Here is a 20,605-nt window from a genome sequence, read left to right as displayed (position 1 = left end):
GCCTTAGTGCAGGGGAGGGCAAACTATGGCCCACAGGCCAGAGCTGGCCCATCAGGGCTTTCAATCCGGCATGTGGGATTGTGAGCTCCATGGCGCAGTGGGACTAAGGCAGGCTCCCTGCCCTCCCTGGCTCCCTGATGGAAGTGGCCAGCACCACATCCCTGCTCCATGTGCTGCCCTTGCCTGCAGGCACCACCCCCCGCAGCTCCCATTGGCCGGGAACAAGGAACCGCAGCCAATGGGCTCTTCGGGGGTGGTACCCACAGGTGAGAGAAGCACGTAGTGGAGCTTCCTGCCCAACCCTACCCCCAGGAGCCACTGCCGGACACGCTGGCAACTTCTGGGAGCAGTGCGGGGCCAGGGCGCCTGCCTTAGCCCCGCTGCGTGCCCCTGCCACCCCGGAGCCACTCAAGGTAAGTGATGCTGGGCCAGAGACTGCACCCCTAACCTCCTGCCCTGCACCCCCTCCTGCACCCCAACCCCCTGCCCTGAGCCTCCAATCCCCTGTCCTGAGCCCCCTCCTGCACCCTGCACTCCTCCTGCACCCCAACCCCTGCCCTGAGCCTCCAATCCCCTGTCCTGAGCCCCCTCCTGCACCCCGCAGCCCTCCTGCACCCCAACCCCCTGCCCCAGCCCTACATTCATGGTCCTGCATATAATTTTCCCACCCAGATGTGGCCCTCAGGCCAGAAAGTTCGCCCACCCCTGGCTTAGTGTCTGGGGTTTCTTTGGATAATTAGGTTCCATAAACCACACTTTTCTCCAAAAAATTTGGTTCTGGTTTTGAGAATGACTTGACTTGCCAGGGGATTGCAACTGTTAATTAAAAAACAGACAAACTGAACAAAGGAGTGCCTTACGTTGTACTCTCCATCTGTGTCTTGTCTTTCAGAGCACAGCAGCTAACTCATCTTGGATGTTGCTGGATAATACATAATAAATAACGCAAGCCTTTCAGTTAAAATAACCTCACGTGCTTGTAACTGGTTAAGGATGAGTTAAAAAATCTCACACTTCTACTTCAGTAGTGTGTTTAGTATGATTCTCCTGCCCTGCCCTGCCCTGCTAGTCCTGAAGCCCAGGTCATAACTCCTTCCTTGAAACCAATGTTGTTGTTTAAAAAACAAACCTGGAACTCTTACTTAATTTCTCTCACACACAAAGGTCCAGTCAAACTGAGGCGTTTACCTCTTTATGTAAGGAATGGATTGCACTGTCCTAGCCTCATGAATGAAAATTCAGCTGCAGGTCACTGGATGGGGCGCTTGGAAAAGATGCATTTCTTTGGGGTTCAAGACATTTGGTGATTACGTTATGTTTCCGTTGACTTTGGCAGGAATTGTCAGTCTCCAGGTGCAGCAGCCATGCAGGAAGGTAGATGAGGGAGAGTCAGTGCTGTTCTTCAGTGCTGCTTGTTTATCAAGAACCCAAATTGGGCGTGATACCTAACAAACGCAATAACAACGTCCCTGTCCTGAAGAGCTTACAATCTAAGTAGACACAGCAGAGAATAAGGGAAAGGAATAGAACATAAAGGCAAAATGACTGAACAGTTGCCTCTTACACCAGGAATGGAAACGATCTAATGGGCAGGCCTGGATTAGTCAATGGGTACTATGTGCGTGATCCCCATCTTGTGCAGGGCACCCCCCTCCTCCCGCCCCCAAACAAACAAACAAAAATCCACCAACCCAGGGCCAGGAAGGAGGTGGGGCATTGTAGGTGGAAGGCCCTGTCTGGATTCTGTAGTGAGCGCTAATGGATCAGAGGGGGGAGCCGAGCCAGGTCTACTGGACTGGTGCTGCTGCAGGATGAGTGTGGGGTGGGCTTGTTCTCCAGCACCCCCTCCCCCTCCACCCACGGGGAAGGACCCAACAATCCATCCCCCAGGGCCTCCCACCCCCAAAGGCAGGACCTGACCCCACTGGAGGCAGGTAAGGTGTGTGTGTGTGATGGGGGGGGGGGGAGAGTTCTCTTAATGCACAGGGCCCCAAAATTCTTTAATCTGACACTGCTGATGGACTTTCAAATTAAACAAGAGGAATCACAGATGTCAAATCACTAACTCTAATTATTAATTCCTTCTCTTTTAAGCCTATTATGTAGTCTCAAGAGACTGCTGAGCCAATTCCACTGAAAACCTTATTGCATACCCCAGGCTATATGTAAGAACCCAAAATGGTCCAGTTTAAAAATCTAGAACACTGAATGACAGCATCCATGGTTTCTCTGGCAAGGGCATTTCAATTATAATGAACCAGAAATAGTTGGGTTTTTTCTTTTTCCGTCTGTAGCTTTCCTATGCTTGGCAAAGTGATCCCATTCCCATATAAAACAAAATGGCAAGCACTGAGGTTAGACCTGTAGCAATTCCCAGTGCACACATCTTTATGACAGTGCACATTAACTAACTATAAACATATTGTTCTGCATGCTGAATTGTTGGGATTCTTTTTCCTGAGCTTTAAGTTGTTTGTTCCCTCACCTTTGTTTTTGCAGCAAGAGAAACGTCTTTTCACAAATTTCCACCGGCAGTTGTTTTGCTGGCTTGATAAGTGGGTTGATCTGACTATGGAGGACATTCGCAGGATGGAGGAGGAGACCAAGAAACAGCTGGATGAGGTAAGTGGGGAGGAGAGCAGGTGTGGGCTGTGAGGCAGTATCTGTATTCTAAACCTACTATGGGGTGGGGAAAGAAGGCCTGCCCCTTTGCCATGCAATACGCTCGCTTACCACACAGGTCATGCTGCTTCTGGTGGTTTAGGTGGTTGGATCTGACTTTTTGAGTTCTGGCTTCCTAGTTAGCACTGACTCTTTATATTGCTCTGGAACAACTTTTTTATTGGTTTCATTGGTAATTTAGAAGATCTGTTACGGACTATTTTAAAATAAATTAAGATATCTTCTCACTCGTTACTCTAATGAGTATTCAGCTCAATGAGTCTCAGTAGGTTATCAGCAAAATCAGTCTCTGGGTATGGGGTGTTCGTGTGTGTGTTTTTATTTAAAAAAAAAAAAAAAAGGCCCTGCTTTGAGAAATGTAGGTTTGGTGCTGGAGTTTCCATGCTCTCGCAATGAATATTCTTTGTAATTTTTTCACACTTAAAAATGTACTTGATTGTAGTACCCTGTGCCTTTTGCTCTTTGGGTAACAGAGCCCTAAAAGGAGCTGCAGCTTTGCCAGAAATGGTTCCGGGGCCTGCACAGCTTTTTTTTTTTTTTTTTTACAAACTGCTTTACGTTAGGACAGTTGTCAGGGATGTGAGACTTCACCTCTGAGGCCAAGAAACTCCCACCTTCACACCCTTATTTTGATGTGGAGCTGACAGGGAAGCCGGTTACCAGCATGTGTTGGAACAAATAGCTAAAGATGCTTGCTTACTTTCAGATGAGAGAAAAAGATCCTGTGAAAGGAATGACAGCTGCAGATGACTAACGTGGCTTCCTCCTTGTGCACTGTATGTACCCAGAGTATCTGTCACACGCTTTGCTTTGGCATTCAATGCTATTTAGAGCAAAAATCAAATTGATTCAGGTTAGCAAGGAGTCAGTACAGAAATTGTGCAAGTCAGAAATCTGTAGAGCTGCTCATTTTGCCTGATAATGAATACACTTTTCACCTTGCCAACTGAATTTACTGTCTTGTTTCAGAATTATTTGAAACTGTTTGTGAGCACAAGGAAAGTGTTAAGGAAAGCATCATATTAGAACAGTAAACACAAAGTTACACTGATGCCTCATTTCTGTGTAATGTACCCATCACTTTGCATACCCTGTTAGAGGCCTTTTCAATAGTCTCAAATAATTAATAAATGAGCTTGAGTCTAGAAGCCCTGCCCTTTGGACATTTGAGGGTGTATTGGCCTGGATTGTGCCCAGCAACAATGTTCATCAATGGGCAAAGGTCTGGGGCAACATCCATAGGTCACAGGACAGAGAAGGAAGATATAGATGATGTTTCTTTAAGCTTCTGTTTTTGTCTTGTCTCTGTGTGCATCACTGTGGACATGCTGACTGTAGTGCTTTGATCCTTGGAACCAAAGTATTTGCATGTTTCAATTTTTCCTTGTTGGCCAGACTTCGTGCCAGTGTTCTAGGCAATGTACAGGTAATGGGGACAACTTTTTTTAATACTTCTGCACTGCTGACATGAAGCAAACTTGAGTGGATGTAGGATAGGAAGCAATATTTTTATCCATGACTACAGCAATATTAGTGGGGAAATGGTGGAAACCTAATGTCTGAAAGGCACTACTGATCAAGAGGAAAAAGTGTAGAAGGTTATAGAAGCTGCCTGTACATTATTTATCTAGATGGCAGTAGCTCCCACAGTGTGCTCTGTGCTTTGTAAACAGAGCAAGATGTAGTACCTTCCCCAAAGAGCATACAGTCTAAAAAGGTAAGATAGACAAAGGGAAAGGTGTTCAACATGCAAGCCAAATGGGCAGTAAAATGATAGGCATATCTTCTTAATCTCACTCTTTGTTAATATTTAAATTGTTCCCGATTTCTTTGGCGACAGTATTAGTTCTGTTCCAGCCTATTCTGTTCCAATCCATCCAAATCATCTTAATTTAATTTTAAAAATTCAAGCCAACTAAAATCATAGCTTTGCCATTCTTTTCCTATGAGCCCTTCCCCTTCATTCCTTAACATAATGAACCTAACTTCTTACCCTGCCTCCTTGATAAACCGCTCCTCAAAATCGTCCACCTCCCTTTGCCCAATATCGTGATGGGTATTGTACACATGTAGAGTAGAAAATGGTCTGTGCCTTGATGAGCAAACAATCAAAATAGACAAGACAGACCCAGGTTCAGGGAAAGGGATAAGAATGTAAAAGCAAAGTGAAGAGATGTTCTTGCATCATATTAATTCCACAATTTTTTCTTTGTTTGCTTTAATAAAGTTTTTGGGTAAGTTTTTGTTTTGTACACTCTTTCTAAGATGGGGGTTAGTGAGGGGAAGGAAGGAAAGGTTTCCATTCTCAGAGGAATTTCTGGTGTAGTGTGGCTCCCCCATTTTAGCTACGTTTCGAAGGGTTACCAATGGTGGGGTGTGGCACCGAGCCCTGGTGGCCCTGCATTCCTTCTTCTGCTGTCACTGCCTTGAATGTTCTCCTGTTTCCTTGCCATACTACCTGTTGGCTGATCTGGGAGTTGCAGGCTCAGTCTCCGGGCTTCTGGTGGCAGCTCCAACTTCCATCTCCCTCTTCCCTTCCATTAGCCCCCGCTTGAGTTGCTAGTTGAATTCAGTTCCTGTCCATTACCTAACCCCATACTCTGCTTCTCCCTCTTCCATACCTACTGCATCCCATCTGGAAATGAGTTAGTGGCCTTGTCCCACAGGTCTTTTGGGATGGAACATGCTGGATAACTATATTATAAATTGTCCTCTTTGGCTGTATTTGCAGATAGACTCTGGATTGAACTCTGTGCTAGGTTAGGTCAGGCTTGTTGATGGGACAGAATGGAGTAGTCTGTCCTGCTACTGCTTATGCTGGGTTCAGTCTGTGGCTAAATGAAGGACTTTTCCTTCCGGGTTGTCAATATTGCACCTTTACTGGCACATTTAATTTCAGAAATGGTTTTAAAATGTTTTCCTGTTGTCTCTTTCTCCTAGTTTGCAAGACAGTCAGCAGGAAGGCCCAGAGACTCCACCCTCTTGACCAATGGACCATCTCTGGATCAAGCCTTTCTATATCCAATCGGCAGGCGATTTTAAATCTCCCATAGCTAATTCTAGATGCCCTTTAATATTGTGAGGAGATAGACAGTCTGGTACTAAGCACTCCAATGTTAGCACGTATGTGAAGGAGGCAGCTCCTTGGAGACGTGTGACTTATAGATTGCTGTATTTATGACTCCTCCCTCCTTTTTTCATTGTGTTCAGACCAATTTCCATGTGTCCCTGTTTGATTTCCAAGTGGCATTTTTAGCTGAATTAGTCTTGTGATGTGGTGATTTTAGATTTATTTTGTTTTCAAAACTGGGATAAACTGCTGCCTTTGTCCTGTCTAAGCCCTTCACCATTCTTTGAGTGTCCATTTATGGAGAGGGGAATTGTCAGTATTTATTTGAGTGCAAAACTATTCCACAGAATTCTAGGCTCTGACTTTTGCTCCCAAGGTAATGATATTACTGACATACAGGCTCCAATACACTCCTGTGTTGCCACGGTCAAGTCTGCTGTTAAGATACCATCATACGTGGCTACTGCAACAGCATTACTTGGTCTGTCTAAACACACACAACTTAAAGGGACTGAACAGCAGGTATCCTTTTGTGTGCGAATGCTGAGACCTTGAATGCATCTTTTGTCTAGATATGCGTCTTTCCTTTGGCCCTTGGAACTATGTTGGTGTTCTATAGTTGTGTGTATAAATCAGCCTTTTAAAATTGTTATGATAACTTACCTGATGAATCTCACAATCTACTGGACAGCCCTTTATTATGATTGCTCATATTTGTAAAACTAACGCTATTTTGTTTGCCCATCAAAAGAAAATGAGTGTCCCAGGACAAGCAGAATTTTGTGATGCTGATAGGCATAAATAATCTCCATATCTAATCACGCTCAGATGCCTGGATCTGTGCTGCTGTTCAGCAATAATACTTCTCTGCATACTCCCCATTACGAAATTGCTAGAACTTAGTTTGCCTTTCTATGCTGTAAAAAGGCAAAATGTAAGACCAAGCAATCTCTGCACAAGACAACTGCAATTTCCTAGGGTTGCAAAGGATGTTGCTGAGTATCAGAAAACAGCTCTAGGACTCATTCTTAGTCTGTGTCCTTATGGTGGTATCTCAGCTTTAGACAATCAGATAAGCTGGACGAATCAAACAAACACTACTTTATTAAATACTTGAGGAAACATGACTAGGAGAAACAAGGGCTTTCCTGGCTGATTGGTAGAGGCCAGTGTTTGGCTTGCTTCCGCCAGCAGCTGTGTAATCAAACTTCATTCCCTTTATCTGTATTGGGGTGAAGTGAAGTGAAATGTAAATGCCAAAGGCAGCTGTGATGTTACCATTTCCACCTCTACACTGTTTTTTTTTGGTTTTTTTTTTTGGGGGGGGGGGTGGTTCGTTTTTTTGAGTTATGCTTCATGCAGTTTGTACTCATGCCCGGTTTGTACTCCGCCTCTTACAAACCTCCATCAGCTAATAGTTTCTGAATCAATCCCATGCCATGCTGAATGAAAGTGCAGGGATGAATTGTTTTCGGTGCAGGGGAAAGATGCACAGGGCTTGCTCTGGAGGAAGAGGCTGGTTTTCAGTCAAGAGGCAGTTTATTCTCTCCCCCCACCACCCCCCCCCTTTTTTTTTTGGTAAATCTGTTCTTTTGCCTTACAGATGTCTAAGTGCAATAAGCTCTGAATTGTACTGATAACTCTGGCTGATCCTTCTCAGTGACCTCAGAGGGTTTTTGGGATGTGGATTTTAGCATACTCATGAGGTAGAAGTAAAACCAGCTCATTATTAAATAATAGTCTAAGATATTAAACCTTAATCTTCAAGACTATTTGGGACCAGGAAAGTTGTTTTTGTGGCACTATTTCTCTAGGGGTTTGAGAAGCAGAGTCCAGGAGTGTAAGCCCCTTACTAGACTTCCATCAATCTAGAATATTTTAATTGAGAATTAACACATTGATTTGTTAACATCTTGTCAGTAGCAGAGTTTAAGGAGGGATTCTTAACTTGGGGAAAACTTGAGTGTATATATAACATGATTGTTCTTAGATACTTGTGTTTTTATCCAAGAGGTTTTCTAGCTGACATTTCAACTCCATGGAAACAGATTCTAAAGACGGGATCAGAAACAGATTGTGTATGAGGGTGAAAGCTCGTATTTGAACACAAAGCTTTCCTGATTAGCAGTAATTACCAGGAAAAAATGCAGGAAACTGCAAGCTAAATACATGATTTAAAAAAAAATTCATGTTTATCCAGAGTGAAAGTTTTCCTCAAAGTTGGGATAGAGAGATCCTGTAGAGACCTCTCTCAAGGGCAGTCTTGATCCTTGGTTCCCACTAGTAAGAGCATGGCGAAATGTAACAATCTTCACTGATTGTGTTAGTGTGCTGTATATCTCTTGCATTTGGCTTTGGCAAGAACCCAAAACCTGCTGGCTTCTGGAGGGGTTAATGATCAGATGTTTGTTTGTTCCAGGGGGATCCTTGTGCTGTCACATTCTCTTCAGATCCAATCCGGGTGCCCTGGTTGGATTTTAAACACTGCAGTTTTGATCGGAAGCAGGTGCCTTGGTGGAGAGGCCTATGGGCTGGGATGTTTTAACTGGAGTTTACCTGATGGAGGAGGCCATAGTGACACTCTGTACTCCCAGCACACTTGCACCTTTCTGGGTTTATCCTCCTATAGCCCCTGCTGGGACTCCCTGACAAGTTTTGATTGGTTCATAGTGCTATTTCTTTTACAACATACACTTTGTAGAATTTATTAGATTATCTTGTTGTTTCTTTAATGTGAGTTTGTGCCTTTTGTCTCCTAATCTTCCAATACAGGCATATTGGAAACAAATCTAATAAAATCTTAGACAGAGCTTTTTGGAGTCTGTTGTCTGTTTTATACCTTGTGTGTCTAGTATTCCACATACATATGCGATCGTGTAAAATCTTTTAGTGATTATAGAATTATGTGTAGAGGACCTACAGTTTTCTGGATTCCTTACAGAACAAACAAGGCCTGATTCTGATCTCACACTAATGTAAATCAGGAGTAACTCCACTGAAGCCAGTGGAATTATTCTGTTTGTAAAACTGATGTAAGATAAGAATCTGACCATGTTACCTGTATTTACAATCTAATATTAGCTGTAATGCAGCAAATAAGTGGAGAGAGAAGACGTAGGTAAAACTATTATATGATTACTTAAGTCCATTATGTGAACATCTTGCTGGTCTTTAATATTAATCTTGGTGTAGTGGATATTTGAGATGGAGTAAGGGCAGCATGAAAATTAAAGTAGGGGTTCTGTCAGTTCTAGAGTGACCATATGTTACTTGGGGGTTATTCATGTTGTTTTTCACAAGCCAGTTTTCTTGCTGTGGGTTGGGCCTGGGCCACTCTTCCTTTCTGTGAATATTCTGGGTGTTCTAGCCCTACCCCTGCACATGTGGCAGCTCTATTCTCAGACCAGAGCTGGGGTCTTTGGAAAAGGGAGACAGGTTTGTGGTGGGGTGTCCTGTCTGGGGTTTAAAGATGTGTTACTCAAGGAATTTTTTTCCGAAAAAAGGAGGGCAGTCAGGGCTGGCTCCAGCGTTTTTTGCAGTCCCAAGCGGCAAAAAAACCAACAACTTGCTGTCGAATGGGGAGGCAGAATTCTGCCCACCGAACAGAGAAGCGGAGTGATGATGTGGCCGCCGAATTGCTGCCAGCGACCGAAGAAGAGTTGCGTCCCCGCCGCCGAATTCCCGCCAAGAGTGGATTGCCGCCCCAGAGTCCGATGTCCTGCTGCGCCTTTACATTTGCTGCCCCAGGCACCTGCTTGGTTCACTGGTGCCTGGAGCCAGCCCTGAGGGCAGTGCAAGCTCTTCCTGTCTATTTTAAATGGAGAAATATGTTGCCAAGCCATGATTCCCAGCTGGGGTGGAGGCTCTTGGTGGGGACTAAAGCCCTTCCACTCTAGTTTGCTTATGGCTCCCGCACTGTGCTGTGCTGACAGAATCTGTGTTTTTCAGGAGGACTAACAAGCAGAGTTTGTAATGTAGAAAAATACCACAGTGGTCTTCCTACACCACTTCTGCCCTCTGTCACTGTAGGCTTGTTCCATTCTCCTCAGTGTGGCTTGGACTGTGGGGGCTATCTGGACTCCCTGAGACCAGCGGCCCATCTAGCCCCCAGTCCTCTGTGGATAGGGGCTGTTACTAGTTGTGGCAGAGGAAGGGGGCAGCTTGAGCCCCTGGACTAGGGTGACCAAATGTCCTGATTTTATAGGGCAGCCTGATTTTGGGGGCTTTTTCTTATATAGCACTTATTATCTCCCCACACTCTGTTCTGACTTTTTACACTTGCTGTCTGGTCATCCTACCCTGGACCCTTGTGCCAATATCCACTGGCCATAGTGGGGGTGGAGAGACTTGCAATCCTTGCTGTCAAGTGGCAGAGAGTTCTGCAAGCTACTCCCCCCGTCATGCACACGTAGGGTGACCAGATGTCCCAATTTTATAGGTACAGTCCTGATATTTGGAGATTTTTCTTATATAGGCGCCTATTACCCCCCACACTCTCTCCTGATTTTTTCCTATTTGCCCACCTCTGGCATAGGGTGACCAGATAGCAAACTACGGCCTGTGGGCCACATCCGGCCCCAGGACACTCCTGCCTGGCCCATGAGCTCCTGGCCGGGAGGCCATCCCCCGCAGGCTCAGCACGATGCTCTGGGCGGTCGGGCAGTGCAGTTGCAGAGCCGCAGCAGCTGTAGTGCCGCCAGCCACCAGTGCTCCAGGCAGCGTGGGAAGGGGGCAGGGGAGTTCAGGGGTGTGGTTGGGTCGGGGCTGTGGACAGGGGTTGGGGCAGTCAGAGCAGGGAAGAGGGGGGTTGGGGGGGCAGTCGGGAAGCAGCGGGGGTTTGGATGGGGCAGCAGGGGGCAGTCAAGGGACGGGGGGGTCCCTCAGGGAACAGATTTCAGACTAGCAGCTGTGTTAGTCTGTATTTGCAAAAAGAAAAGGAGTACTTGTGGCACCTTAGAGACTAACCCATTTATTTGAGCATGAGCTTTCGTGAGCTACAGCTCACTTCATTGGATGCATGCAGTGGAAAATACAGTGGGGAGATTTATATACATAGAGAACATGAAACAGTGGTAGTTACCATACACACTGTAACAAGAGTGATCACTTAAGGTGAGCTATTACCAGCAGGAGAGCGGGGGGTGGGGGGGCGACCTTTTTGATAATTTCCAGCAGTTGACAAGAATGTCTGAGGAACAGTGGGGGTGGGGGATAAACATGGGGAAATAGTTTACTTAGTGTAATGACCCATCCACTCCCAGTCTTTATTCAAGCCTAAGTTAATTGAATCCAGTTTGCAAATTAATTCCAATTCAGCAATCTCTCCTTGGAGTCTGTTTTTGAAGTTTTTTTTGTTCAAGTATTGCCACTTTTAGGTCTGTAATCGAGTGACCAGAGAGATTGAAGTGTTCTCCGACTGGTTTTTGAATGTTATAATTCTTGATGTCTGATTTATGTCCATTTATTCTTTTACGTAGAGACTGTCCAGTTTGACCAATATAAATGGCAGAGGGGCATTGCTGGCACATGATGGCATATATCACATTGGTGGATGTGCAGGTGAAGGAGCCTCTGATAGTGTGGCTGACGTTATTAGGCCCTGTGATGGTGTCCCCTGAATAGATATGTGGACACAGTTGGCAACGGGCTTTGTTGCAAGGATAGGTTCCTGGGTTAGTGGTTCTGTTGTGTGGTGTAAAAAGAAATGGAGTACTTGTGGCACCTTAGAGACTAACCAATGTATTTGAGCATAAGCTTTCAGCGACCTACAGACGAAGCATCTGATGAAGTGAGCTGTAGCTCACGAAAGCTTATGCTCAAGTAAGTTGGTTAGTCTCTGAGGTCCTCCTGTTCTTTCAGGGACCAGAGGCGTTGGATGGGGCAGGGGCCCGGGGGCTCTCAGGGGCCCAGAAGCAGGGCGGTCGGATGGGGGCGAGGTCCCCGCTTGGCTGTTTGGGGGGGGCACACTCCCTTAACCGGCCTGCTCTCCAATTTTGGAAACCCGCTGTGAGCCTCAGGCCAAAAGCTTTGCCCGCCCCCGTCCACCTCCGTTTGTGTCACCTGATCTTCACTCCCCCCGCTCCGCACGGACCCCACGCGCGCCTGTCTTCAGGGAAGCCCGCCCCTTACCTTCCCATTGGCAGACGGCGGCCTCCCCGCCGTCACGTGGGCCTATGGGCGCAGGGTGGGGAGGTGGGCAGGGCCATCGCAGGCCGCGTTGCCACGAGCGACGCCGCCCTGAGGCGATCCAGGGCGCGAGCCCCGCCCACCGGTGCGGCGGGTCAAAGGCCGAGCTGGCCTGAAAGCGTCCGACCGGCGGCTCTCGCTGCGCCCCGCTACCGGGGATCAGGCGGCCGGACAGGCCCGGCCTTGGCACAGGGCGCGCCCCCCACAAGGGACTTGGCCCCGCCGCTCGAGAAGGGCCGACGGCGTCGGGACCCCCCGTGTGTGTGCGGGGGAGCAGCGGGCTAGGGACTCTTCCCCCCCCGGGGGGAGGAGGAGGTGAGCGGAGGGGGGAGCAGTGGGCTGGGAACCCTCCCCCCCCCCCGTAGGGTGCGGGGCGGGAGCAGCGGGCGGACTAGGAAGTAAACCCTTAGGTGTGTGAGCTGGGGGGGGGGCGTGGAGAGGCTAGGGAACACCCCTGTCTGAGCATGTAGGGGTCTGGTGTGGGGGCCTGCGAATGATCCTCATTCTCTCCCCCTCCCCCCCCCCCAGTACTTGGGGTGTGTGGCCTGTGGATGACCCCCCCCCATCTCCAATGCATGCAGGTGGCCTGGGGACAACTGTCCCCCTGGGTGCATATATACCTTGGGGGAAGTGATACCCTCTGTGTGTGGGGGGGGAAGGAGGTATTACTCGGGGACACCCCCAAGTAAATAAATACATATATTTGGGTATTTGGGGGGATGCAGTGCCTCAGGGCCCCCCTCTGGTATACTGTTGGGGGGGGGGGAGGGTTGGGGCCCAGGGATACCTCTTCTCTTGTATATGTATGTATAAGGAAGGGGACCCAATTCCCTTTTTTGTTTGTGAGAGGGCACACTGGGATCCCACTGGGCTGTTGGTTCCTGGCACTCATCCTGTTGACATACCCATTTCCTGACAAGAGCTCCTACTTTCTCAGCAGATCTTTGGGGTGGGTGAGACTTGAACCCAGGGGCCCGGCCTAGCCAATTGATTTAGAGATCATGAAGAATCTCAGGTAAGTGAGTTGTGGATTGGGCTCCAGAATTTGGGGATTGTGACAAAGTGGGAATTTTTTTGTATTATTTTTGTGAAGTATCTTTGTGCCTGAGTTTCCCCCTACTTTGCATTGCTTCTCAATGCAGGGTGGGGGGAAGAATTGTTTGCTCTCCGGGTAGTCTAAGCCGCTGGTTGCCAGTACAAAATTAGGTCCAAAATTAGGTTGGGATAACTATGTTGCTCAGGGGTGTGACAAATCCCCATGAGCAGTGCAGTCAGATCGACCTAATCCCCAGTGTAGACAGTTCTCGATCAATGGGAGAATTCTGTAGTTGACGTAGCTATCACCTCTTGGGAGATGGATTACCTGCGCCACTGGAAACCTCTCTAGTTGGCATCGGTAGTGTCTACATTGAAGTGCTACAGTGGCCCAGCTGCTGTGGTTTAAGTTTAGGCATACCCTGAGGAAGTAAGTCAGAGAGAACTAGAGCCTGAAAATGGAGTTCACTACAGCTTGACTGGTGAATTGTGACTTGATCAGAATGGACTGTGCTTTAACTTTTATTTCTTTGTACTAACCTAAGGACTCTGAATGCTGTGTTCTGTTTGGGTTGTGACTGCAAATACTGGCTGGGTTGAATTAGTCTCAGAAGAGTATACAAGTCTCTATCAGGAGTCTATCTTGGTTAGATTTGCTGAGCAGAGCTCAAAGTGTAAAGCAGGAATGCTGGAACCTAGTCGCTCAATCTAGGATGTTGTGAGCCTGTGTGGCCTACCCTGAAGGAAGAGTGGGACCACTTGGGGGTCTGGCACCCTAAAGGGGCTCCTCCAAGAGACTGTTTAAAAACTGTGGATCTGTGACGGGGTCATCTTTTCTTTCACCCATTATCTTCATCTGTCTTCATGCACTTTGTTGAGCCGGCTCTTCCAGGCTTCAGGGGGTGGTGTATGTTTGTGTTCTGAAGACCTCCCACATTCATACTAGTTGCTGTTTCACTGCAGAAAACTGCTTAGTTTTATGCAGCAGCTACAATATTAGTGGATATTACTAATGGAGCTTAGTGGTTTGTGTCAGCAGTGATAATTAACCTTATGACTGTAGTAATATATGGACCTGCTATTCCCGTTCCTAGAGAAGAGATTAGATCTCATGACCTGCTGAAATCCATGATTAGATCTTTTTTTTAAAAAAAATAAAATAAAAGCCCTTGAAAGTTTATATAATGGCTTGTAATTACTGAAGCATGTAATGATTGTCCCAGCTCATTAGCAAGGAGTTATACTAATTACCAACTTTACATAGTCACATGGAGTAAAGAAGAAAAGCTGATTTTCTACTTTTTAAACTTTGGAACTTGTCATTTCAGACAGTAGAACTGAACATTGTTTGACTATTTAACAGGTTTTTTTCTAATTTAAAAAAGGCCCGTTTCTTAATTTTTAATGTAGAGAGTGAAATCTGCTGTACTTGTTTAGATACAGAACAACATACCAGAAACCAAAATTCTTCCCTTCACTGGCAGATACAAAGGGAAAGAGTTTAAATGAGTCTCTGACTTTATTTTTGCTACAGGCCAGTATTTTTAACATAATGGCTTCTGGGGGGATAAATTGTGATGTCACAAGCACTGGACTGTGGACTTGACAGTGAATGGAGAAAGCTTCTGTTTACAAACCACTATGGGTAATTGGCAATAATAGACAAAGAAATACAGAAAATGGGTGTAAAACTTAAATTGGGACTTGACTAAGATATTAAGCCCTCTGTAAAGTTTCTCAGATATGTTCTCTTCCCTCTGAACCAAGCAACTGAGGCATTTTAAGGAAGTGTACGATTTCCATTTCCCAGTCTTTTCAGGAGAAAAGCTAGGGCACCAATGACTGCTTGTGATCTTAGAGGAAATCCCTTATTAATATATAAGTAAAATAATTGTTTTTTAAAAAACCCTCACAATTTGATCTCTGTAGACATATTAAGGGGAAATAAAGGAAATTGTAGTTACTGGAAATAAATCAAATGAAGATAAGGCAACATAGGTTGTGGAAAAGTTTTGCTAAACTGCAGTGTTTGTCTACAGCTGTGAGGAAGGCACTATTGCAATAAATATTACTAACTCAGTTTCTTCAAAGAAGCACTCTTCGGTATTGGAAGTTCATATAGATTCATAGATTTTTTTTTTATTTTATTTTATATTTTTTTTTAAGGCTAGAAAGGACCATTGTGATCGTCTATGGTTTTCAAGCTTTTTTTCATTTGCAGATCCCTAAAAAATTTCAAATGGAGATGTGGCTCCCTTTGAAAATCTAGTCTGTGGATCCCAAGCTAAAAAACACTGGTCTAGTCTGACCTCCTGCACAACCCAGGCCAGAGAACTTCCCTGTATTAATTCCTCTTTCAAATCTAACATCTGTGTTTGAATTAGAGCAGATCTTTTAGAAAAAGAATCCAATCTTGATTTAAAACTTTCCAGTGATGGAGAATCCAACATAGCCCTTGATAAGTTGTTCCAATGATTAGTTACCCTCACTGTTAAAAGTTTGCACCTTATTCTAGTCTGAATTTGTCTTCATCTTTCAGGTATTGAGTCTTGTTATACCTTTGTCTGCTAGATTGAAGAGCCCTCTATTATCAAATTTCTGTTCCTACTGTAGGTATTGATAGACTGTGATCAAGTTACTCCTCCTCCTTCTCTTCGACAAACTAAGATATTATAACTCCTTGAATTTGTTGCTATAAGGCATGTTTTCCAAACCTTTAATCATGCTTGTGGTTCTTCTCTGGACCATCTTCAGTTTTTTGTCGTCCTTGTGGACATCAGAACCAGTGTCAAATACAGAGGTAATGTAACCTCCCTACTCCAACTCAGTAGTCTCCTGTTTATACATCCAGCAATTGTATTAACCTTTTGCTACAGTGTTGCCCTGAAAGCTCGTGTTCAGCCGATTGTCCACTAGGACCCCTCAAGTCTTTTTCGTAGTCACTGCTTCTCAGGATAGAGATCCCCCATCCTGCAAGTATGGCCTACATTCTAGATATATAACCTTACATTTGGTAATATTAAAATGTACATTGTTTGCCTTCATGTAGCTTGCCAAGTGATGCAGATCACTCTGTATCAGTGACCTATTCTCTTCATTATAACTATTTCATATCATATGCAGACATTGTCAGAAATTATTTTGCCTTTTTCCAAGTCATTGATAAAGATGTTAACTAGGGCCAAGGACCAGTCCCTCCAAGACTACACTAGAAATACATCAGCTGCTTGATGATTCCCCTTTTATAATTACGTTCTAAGATCTGTCAGTTATCTAATTTTTAATCAATGTAATGTGTGCCATGTTGATTTTGTATCATTCTAGTTTATTAAGATATTGTGCAGTCCCAAGTAAATGCATTACAGAAGTCTAAATATATTACAGCAACTTTATTACCTTTGTCAACCAAACTTGTAATCTAATCAAAAAATGATATCAAGTTGTTTGCCTAGACCTATTTTCCATAAACCATGTTTATTGACGTTAATTATATTACCCTTGGTTAATAAAGAATTAAAGAAGTCTCATATCATCCATTCCATTTTTTTTTTTTTTTTTTTTTGCCTGGGATTGATGTCAAGTTGACAGCACTATATTTCCAAGATCCTCCTATTTACCCCTTTTAAATATTGGCACAACATTAGCTTTCTTCCAATCTTCTGGAACTTATTGTAAATCAGCATTATGCAGAAAGCATGCTTGGGAAGGGCTCATTTGTGGGGAATACCCTGCTCAGTGATCCAAATGTCTAGAATAGGGTTCTCCTGGCTTGAACAGTGTTCTGACACGCTAGGTGCTTGGATCACTATGATGATAAGATGATAGAAAAATAGAGTACCTTGAGTAGCTTCCTTATTTTGCAAGACAATTTACTTGTGATGTCAGTCAGGTGAGGATCTTATCATACCTACTCACTGTGATCGTTGAGGATCAGTTAATATTGGTAGAGAGTTACAAATGCTAAACATGTTTAGAGAATTATACACCGTCCATTGGGATTGCCTAATGCCTGTGGTGCTATGCTGTTCGCATTCTGTTTCTATAGCTATACGTTCACTACTCTGAAGTTTGTCCTACAGCTGTAGCTCATGAGAATGCTTAAACCTCAAAATGTTTGATTTGGTTTTACCTCTCGTTCTCATTTTTTTTGGTGTGGATCCTGAGGCTGTCAGCCCTTTTCCTCTCTTGTTTAGCGACATCATGGAATTCAATTTTCCTCAGTATTTGCTGATATTTTCCCCTTGAGCTTTCGTATTCAATAGTTTTTTGGCTTTGTATCTTCACCGCCATCTGGCTTTCCTTCTGAATGCTAATTTGGAGAGTTTTCTCAGGTAATCCATCTCTTCCATAGTAGAGGGTGGACTGTAGTATATATGAAAGGCCCATCGCTTACTGCAGTATCAGATTATTCTACTATACCTTCTGGCTAACTTCAGTATAACATTTCAAAGGGAAACTTGTGAGGAAAGATATTCCAGTGGTTAGGGCACTACCCTAAGAGCGAGGAGATGCAGGTTCAATTCCCTGCTTTTTCCAAAGATTTCCTGTGTGATCTCAGTCTTTCTGTGCTCCAGTTGCAAAATGGGAATAATAATATAGTAGAATCACAGAATTCTGAACACCAGAGTTACGCACTGACCAGTCAACCACACACCTCATTTGGAACCAGAAGTACGCAATCAGGCAGCAGCAGAGAAAAAAGAGAGGCAAATGCAATACAGTACTAAATTCCTTTTAAAAATAAAATAAAGGGAAAGCAGCATTTTTCTTGTGCATAGTAAACTTTCAAAGCTGTATTGAGTCAATGTTCAGTTGTAAATCTTTGAAAGAACAACCATAACATTTTGTTCAAAGTTATGAACATTTCAGAGTTATAAACAACCTTCATTCCTGAGGTTTTCGTAACTCTGAGGTTCTACTGTATTGCCTTACATCGCAGAGATGTTGTGAGGATAATTACATTAAAGATTGTAAGTTATTCAGATACTTTGGTAATGGATGCTGTCTGTGAACCTAATCTAGGTGGAAATTAGCAGCTTAGTATTTTAAAGACCACCTGCAATATAATAATACTGAATAATCCTTTCTTAGAAAACTGTACAGTATTAGATACTGTTTGAAAAGTTAGGTGGCAGGTCTGTGTTTTTGGAACCCCTCATAAGACGCTCTAGGATCCTTGTCGCTTTTTATGCTGCACTCAGATAGAATTGAGTAGTGCACATGCCTGGAAGTTGGAGATTACATTTCTTCTAACAGCTGATAGAAACATGTGATTCAAATCACATCAGCAATAAATTCTCTTAAACCTCAAGCTCTTAACAGAGTTAAATCTGTTAAGAAGAAATGGTTTAGTATGTGAGGTGGGGCAGGACTCATCAGCTTTTGTCAGAAGCAGTAGGGTGTGACTGATCTTAATGCTGTATTTCTTTCTGCTTTACTGCAGAAGCACCTATACGTTTTTGCTAGGAATAATGCTGAATTTCACAAGAGTTAAAACTTGAGCTGAAAAACGCTGTTAGTGTGCCACTGAGGGTTTTCCTGTACTCAGGATTTGAAGGGTAAATGTGGCTGGCACTTTGGAGTATAGTTTTGCTGCTCTTTTGCCCAGATGGCGTCCTTGAATAGTGAAGATGCACTTCAGGATTCGTCATCCCTCTCCCTGTTTGATTTAGAAAGCCTGCACCCCTTCCGCAGTCGCTCTGCAAGTTTCAGCAGTACAGGGTCCAGTGGTCGCTTACAGCTCCGACAACGAGTGGCACAACTCATGGCTTGTGTGGAGGACATCAGCTCAGATGATGAGATTCATGAGGAAGTGTCTCGCACGCTAGATGAGGCTTTCCTGATTTGGGGGAAAAAGCTGAAAGACAAGTGCCAAGAGTTCAGGTTTCATTCTCTGATTGGCGAGTTGTTAAATTTTTGTGTAGCTAGTAAATAGCTTTTATGATAGTTTTCAATTTGTCATTATTTGTAAATCTTGGGTTTTTTTCACATATGGGAGTTTTGTAGTGGAAAATTGGATCCTCCTGTGCTCACCTGTTTAGACTTCAATTTTGTCTTATTTTTTATATGTAGACTGCACTTGGTAACCTGGAATGTGGGCACAGCTTCTCCTCCTCCTGATGTCACTGGCTTACTTCAGCTCAGTTCACAGGGACCGAGTATGGATATGTATGTTATTGGGTAGGTATGCGATAAATGATGCCGTGGTCAGTTTTCTGCACATTTACTGCCAAAATTTTGTTTTTCAGTAACTACCCAGTTCTTCTGAACCACCATAATTACTGTGACGGTTGTGAAAGGTGAAGCATTGGATCATAGTATCACTAAATGCAGAAGTCCAAAGGCTGGGGGCTAGTGACTTCGAATAGAAATTAGGAACATATTGTGATGAACTGTCTGCTTGTTTTCCCAGCTCCCATCTTGCATCTTTTTATGTAGCAGAACTACAGGCCTTAGGTGCCTTGATACAAGCTCACATTCTCAAATATCTACAAGTTTTAAAAATTCTTACCTTGCTGGCAGTTGTTGTACCAAGGGGACCCAAGTGTTAGAGCAGAATCTTCCTTGCCTATTGTGTCAGTAAAGGGGGGAGATTTGATAGCAGCCTTCAATTACCTGAAGGGGGGTTCCAAAGAGGATGGAGCTAGGCTGTTCAGTGGTGACAGATGACAGAACAAGAAGCAATGGTCTCAAGTTGCAATGGTGGAGTTCTAGGTTGGATATTAGGAAACACTGTTTCACTAGGAGGGTGGTGAAGCAGTGGAATGGGTTACCTAGGGAGGTGGTGGAATCTCCTTTCTTAGAGGTTTTAAAGGTCTGGCTTGACAAAGCCTTGGCTGGGATGATTTAGTTGGTGTTGGTCCTGCTTTGAGTAGGGAATTGGACTAGGTGACCTCCTGAGGTCTCTTCCAACCCTAATATTCTATGATTCTAAAGGGTTTCTGTCTTTGCCTCAGTCACCCCATGGCAGTGCCAGTGGGGTTCTGATCTGTCAGATCACCCTGTAGTCAACCCAGCCCCTTCTCTTTCCTTCAGCTAAGTTGCAGCAACACCTTGTAATGGTATCATTTGTCACTCCACCTTCTGTCACCCTGCATTTGTCATGAATTTTGACATTGAGCATAGGTCAGGGCCCTGGTTAAGACCCTGTAACTTTCCTGTTTTAAAAGTTAGCACCACACATAGGTTACACTGCCTATTGTATCATGCATGGGTAAGAATAAGAAACGTTATAACTGCTTTTAGGAAAGTCTATTAGGATGTCATGATGTTAATCTTACCTGTTTGTGCTCCTAAAATTTATGAGGACTCTGTCAAAAGTATGGATTAGATTGAGCCCAGGATATATGAGTAACCCTGTTGTATTCAGTTTACAGGAGGTAAACTCCAAGATCCTAAATTTCCTTTCTGACTTGGCGTTTGATGATCCGTGGAGCATTTTCTTCATGACCGTATTCTCTCCTTTGGGTTATATCAAGGTAACTTCTCAATTCTATAAATGGTTAGCACCCTTCATTCATTATTTTTTCTCTCCAAAGTCTGATTACTGTGGGTAACGGGCATACCTGGGCAACTGATACTGAGTATTTTTGTACAGATGCTGATAGTTATCTCTATACGCAAGTCTTTCCG

The 20,605-nt window shown here is 44.4% G+C and overlaps 2 protein-coding genes across 4 annotated transcripts in view; both read left to right on the top strand.

Annotated features, from left to right (window-relative positions):
- Nucleotides 1-8,562, top strand: part of PITPNA (phosphatidylinositol transfer protein alpha) — a 42,535-nt gene extending 33,973 nt beyond the window's left edge. The window contains exons 10-12 of the mRNA XM_077836330.1: nucleotides 2,500-2,622; nucleotides 3,389-3,458; nucleotides 5,623-8,562. Coding sequence (XP_077692456.1) covers nucleotides 2,500-2,622; nucleotides 3,389-3,436 — 171 coding nt within the window. The 3' untranslated portion in view covers nucleotides 3,437-3,458; nucleotides 5,623-8,562. The remainder of the gene's footprint in view (nucleotides 1-2,499; nucleotides 2,623-3,388; nucleotides 3,459-5,622) is intronic.
- A 3,463-nt stretch (nucleotides 8,563-12,025) lies between these two features.
- Nucleotides 12,026-20,605, top strand: part of INPP5K (inositol polyphosphate-5-phosphatase K) — a 31,819-nt gene continuing 23,239 nt past the window's right edge. For 2 of the 3 annotated variants that reach the window (XM_077836421.1, XM_077836417.1), the window contains exons 1-4: nucleotides 12,026-12,253; nucleotides 12,876-12,953; nucleotides 19,046-19,153; nucleotides 20,343-20,451. In XM_077836421.1, the coding sequence (XP_077692547.1) occupies nucleotides 12,940-12,953; nucleotides 19,046-19,153; nucleotides 20,343-20,451 (231 nt within the window). In that variant the 5' untranslated portion in view covers nucleotides 12,026-12,253; nucleotides 12,876-12,939. The remainder of the gene's footprint in view (nucleotides 12,254-12,875; nucleotides 12,954-19,045; nucleotides 19,154-20,342; nucleotides 20,452-20,605) is intronic. The other variant, XM_077836418.1, reaches the window with a different exon arrangement.

This window comes from Eretmochelys imbricata, chromosome 17 (genome assembly GCF_965152235.1).
Source record: "Eretmochelys imbricata isolate rEreImb1 chromosome 17, rEreImb1.hap1, whole genome shotgun sequence".
Lineage (NCBI taxonomy): Eukaryota > Metazoa > Chordata > Testudines > Cheloniidae > Eretmochelys > Eretmochelys imbricata.
This window is presented reverse-complemented; position numbering and strand designations above follow the sequence as displayed.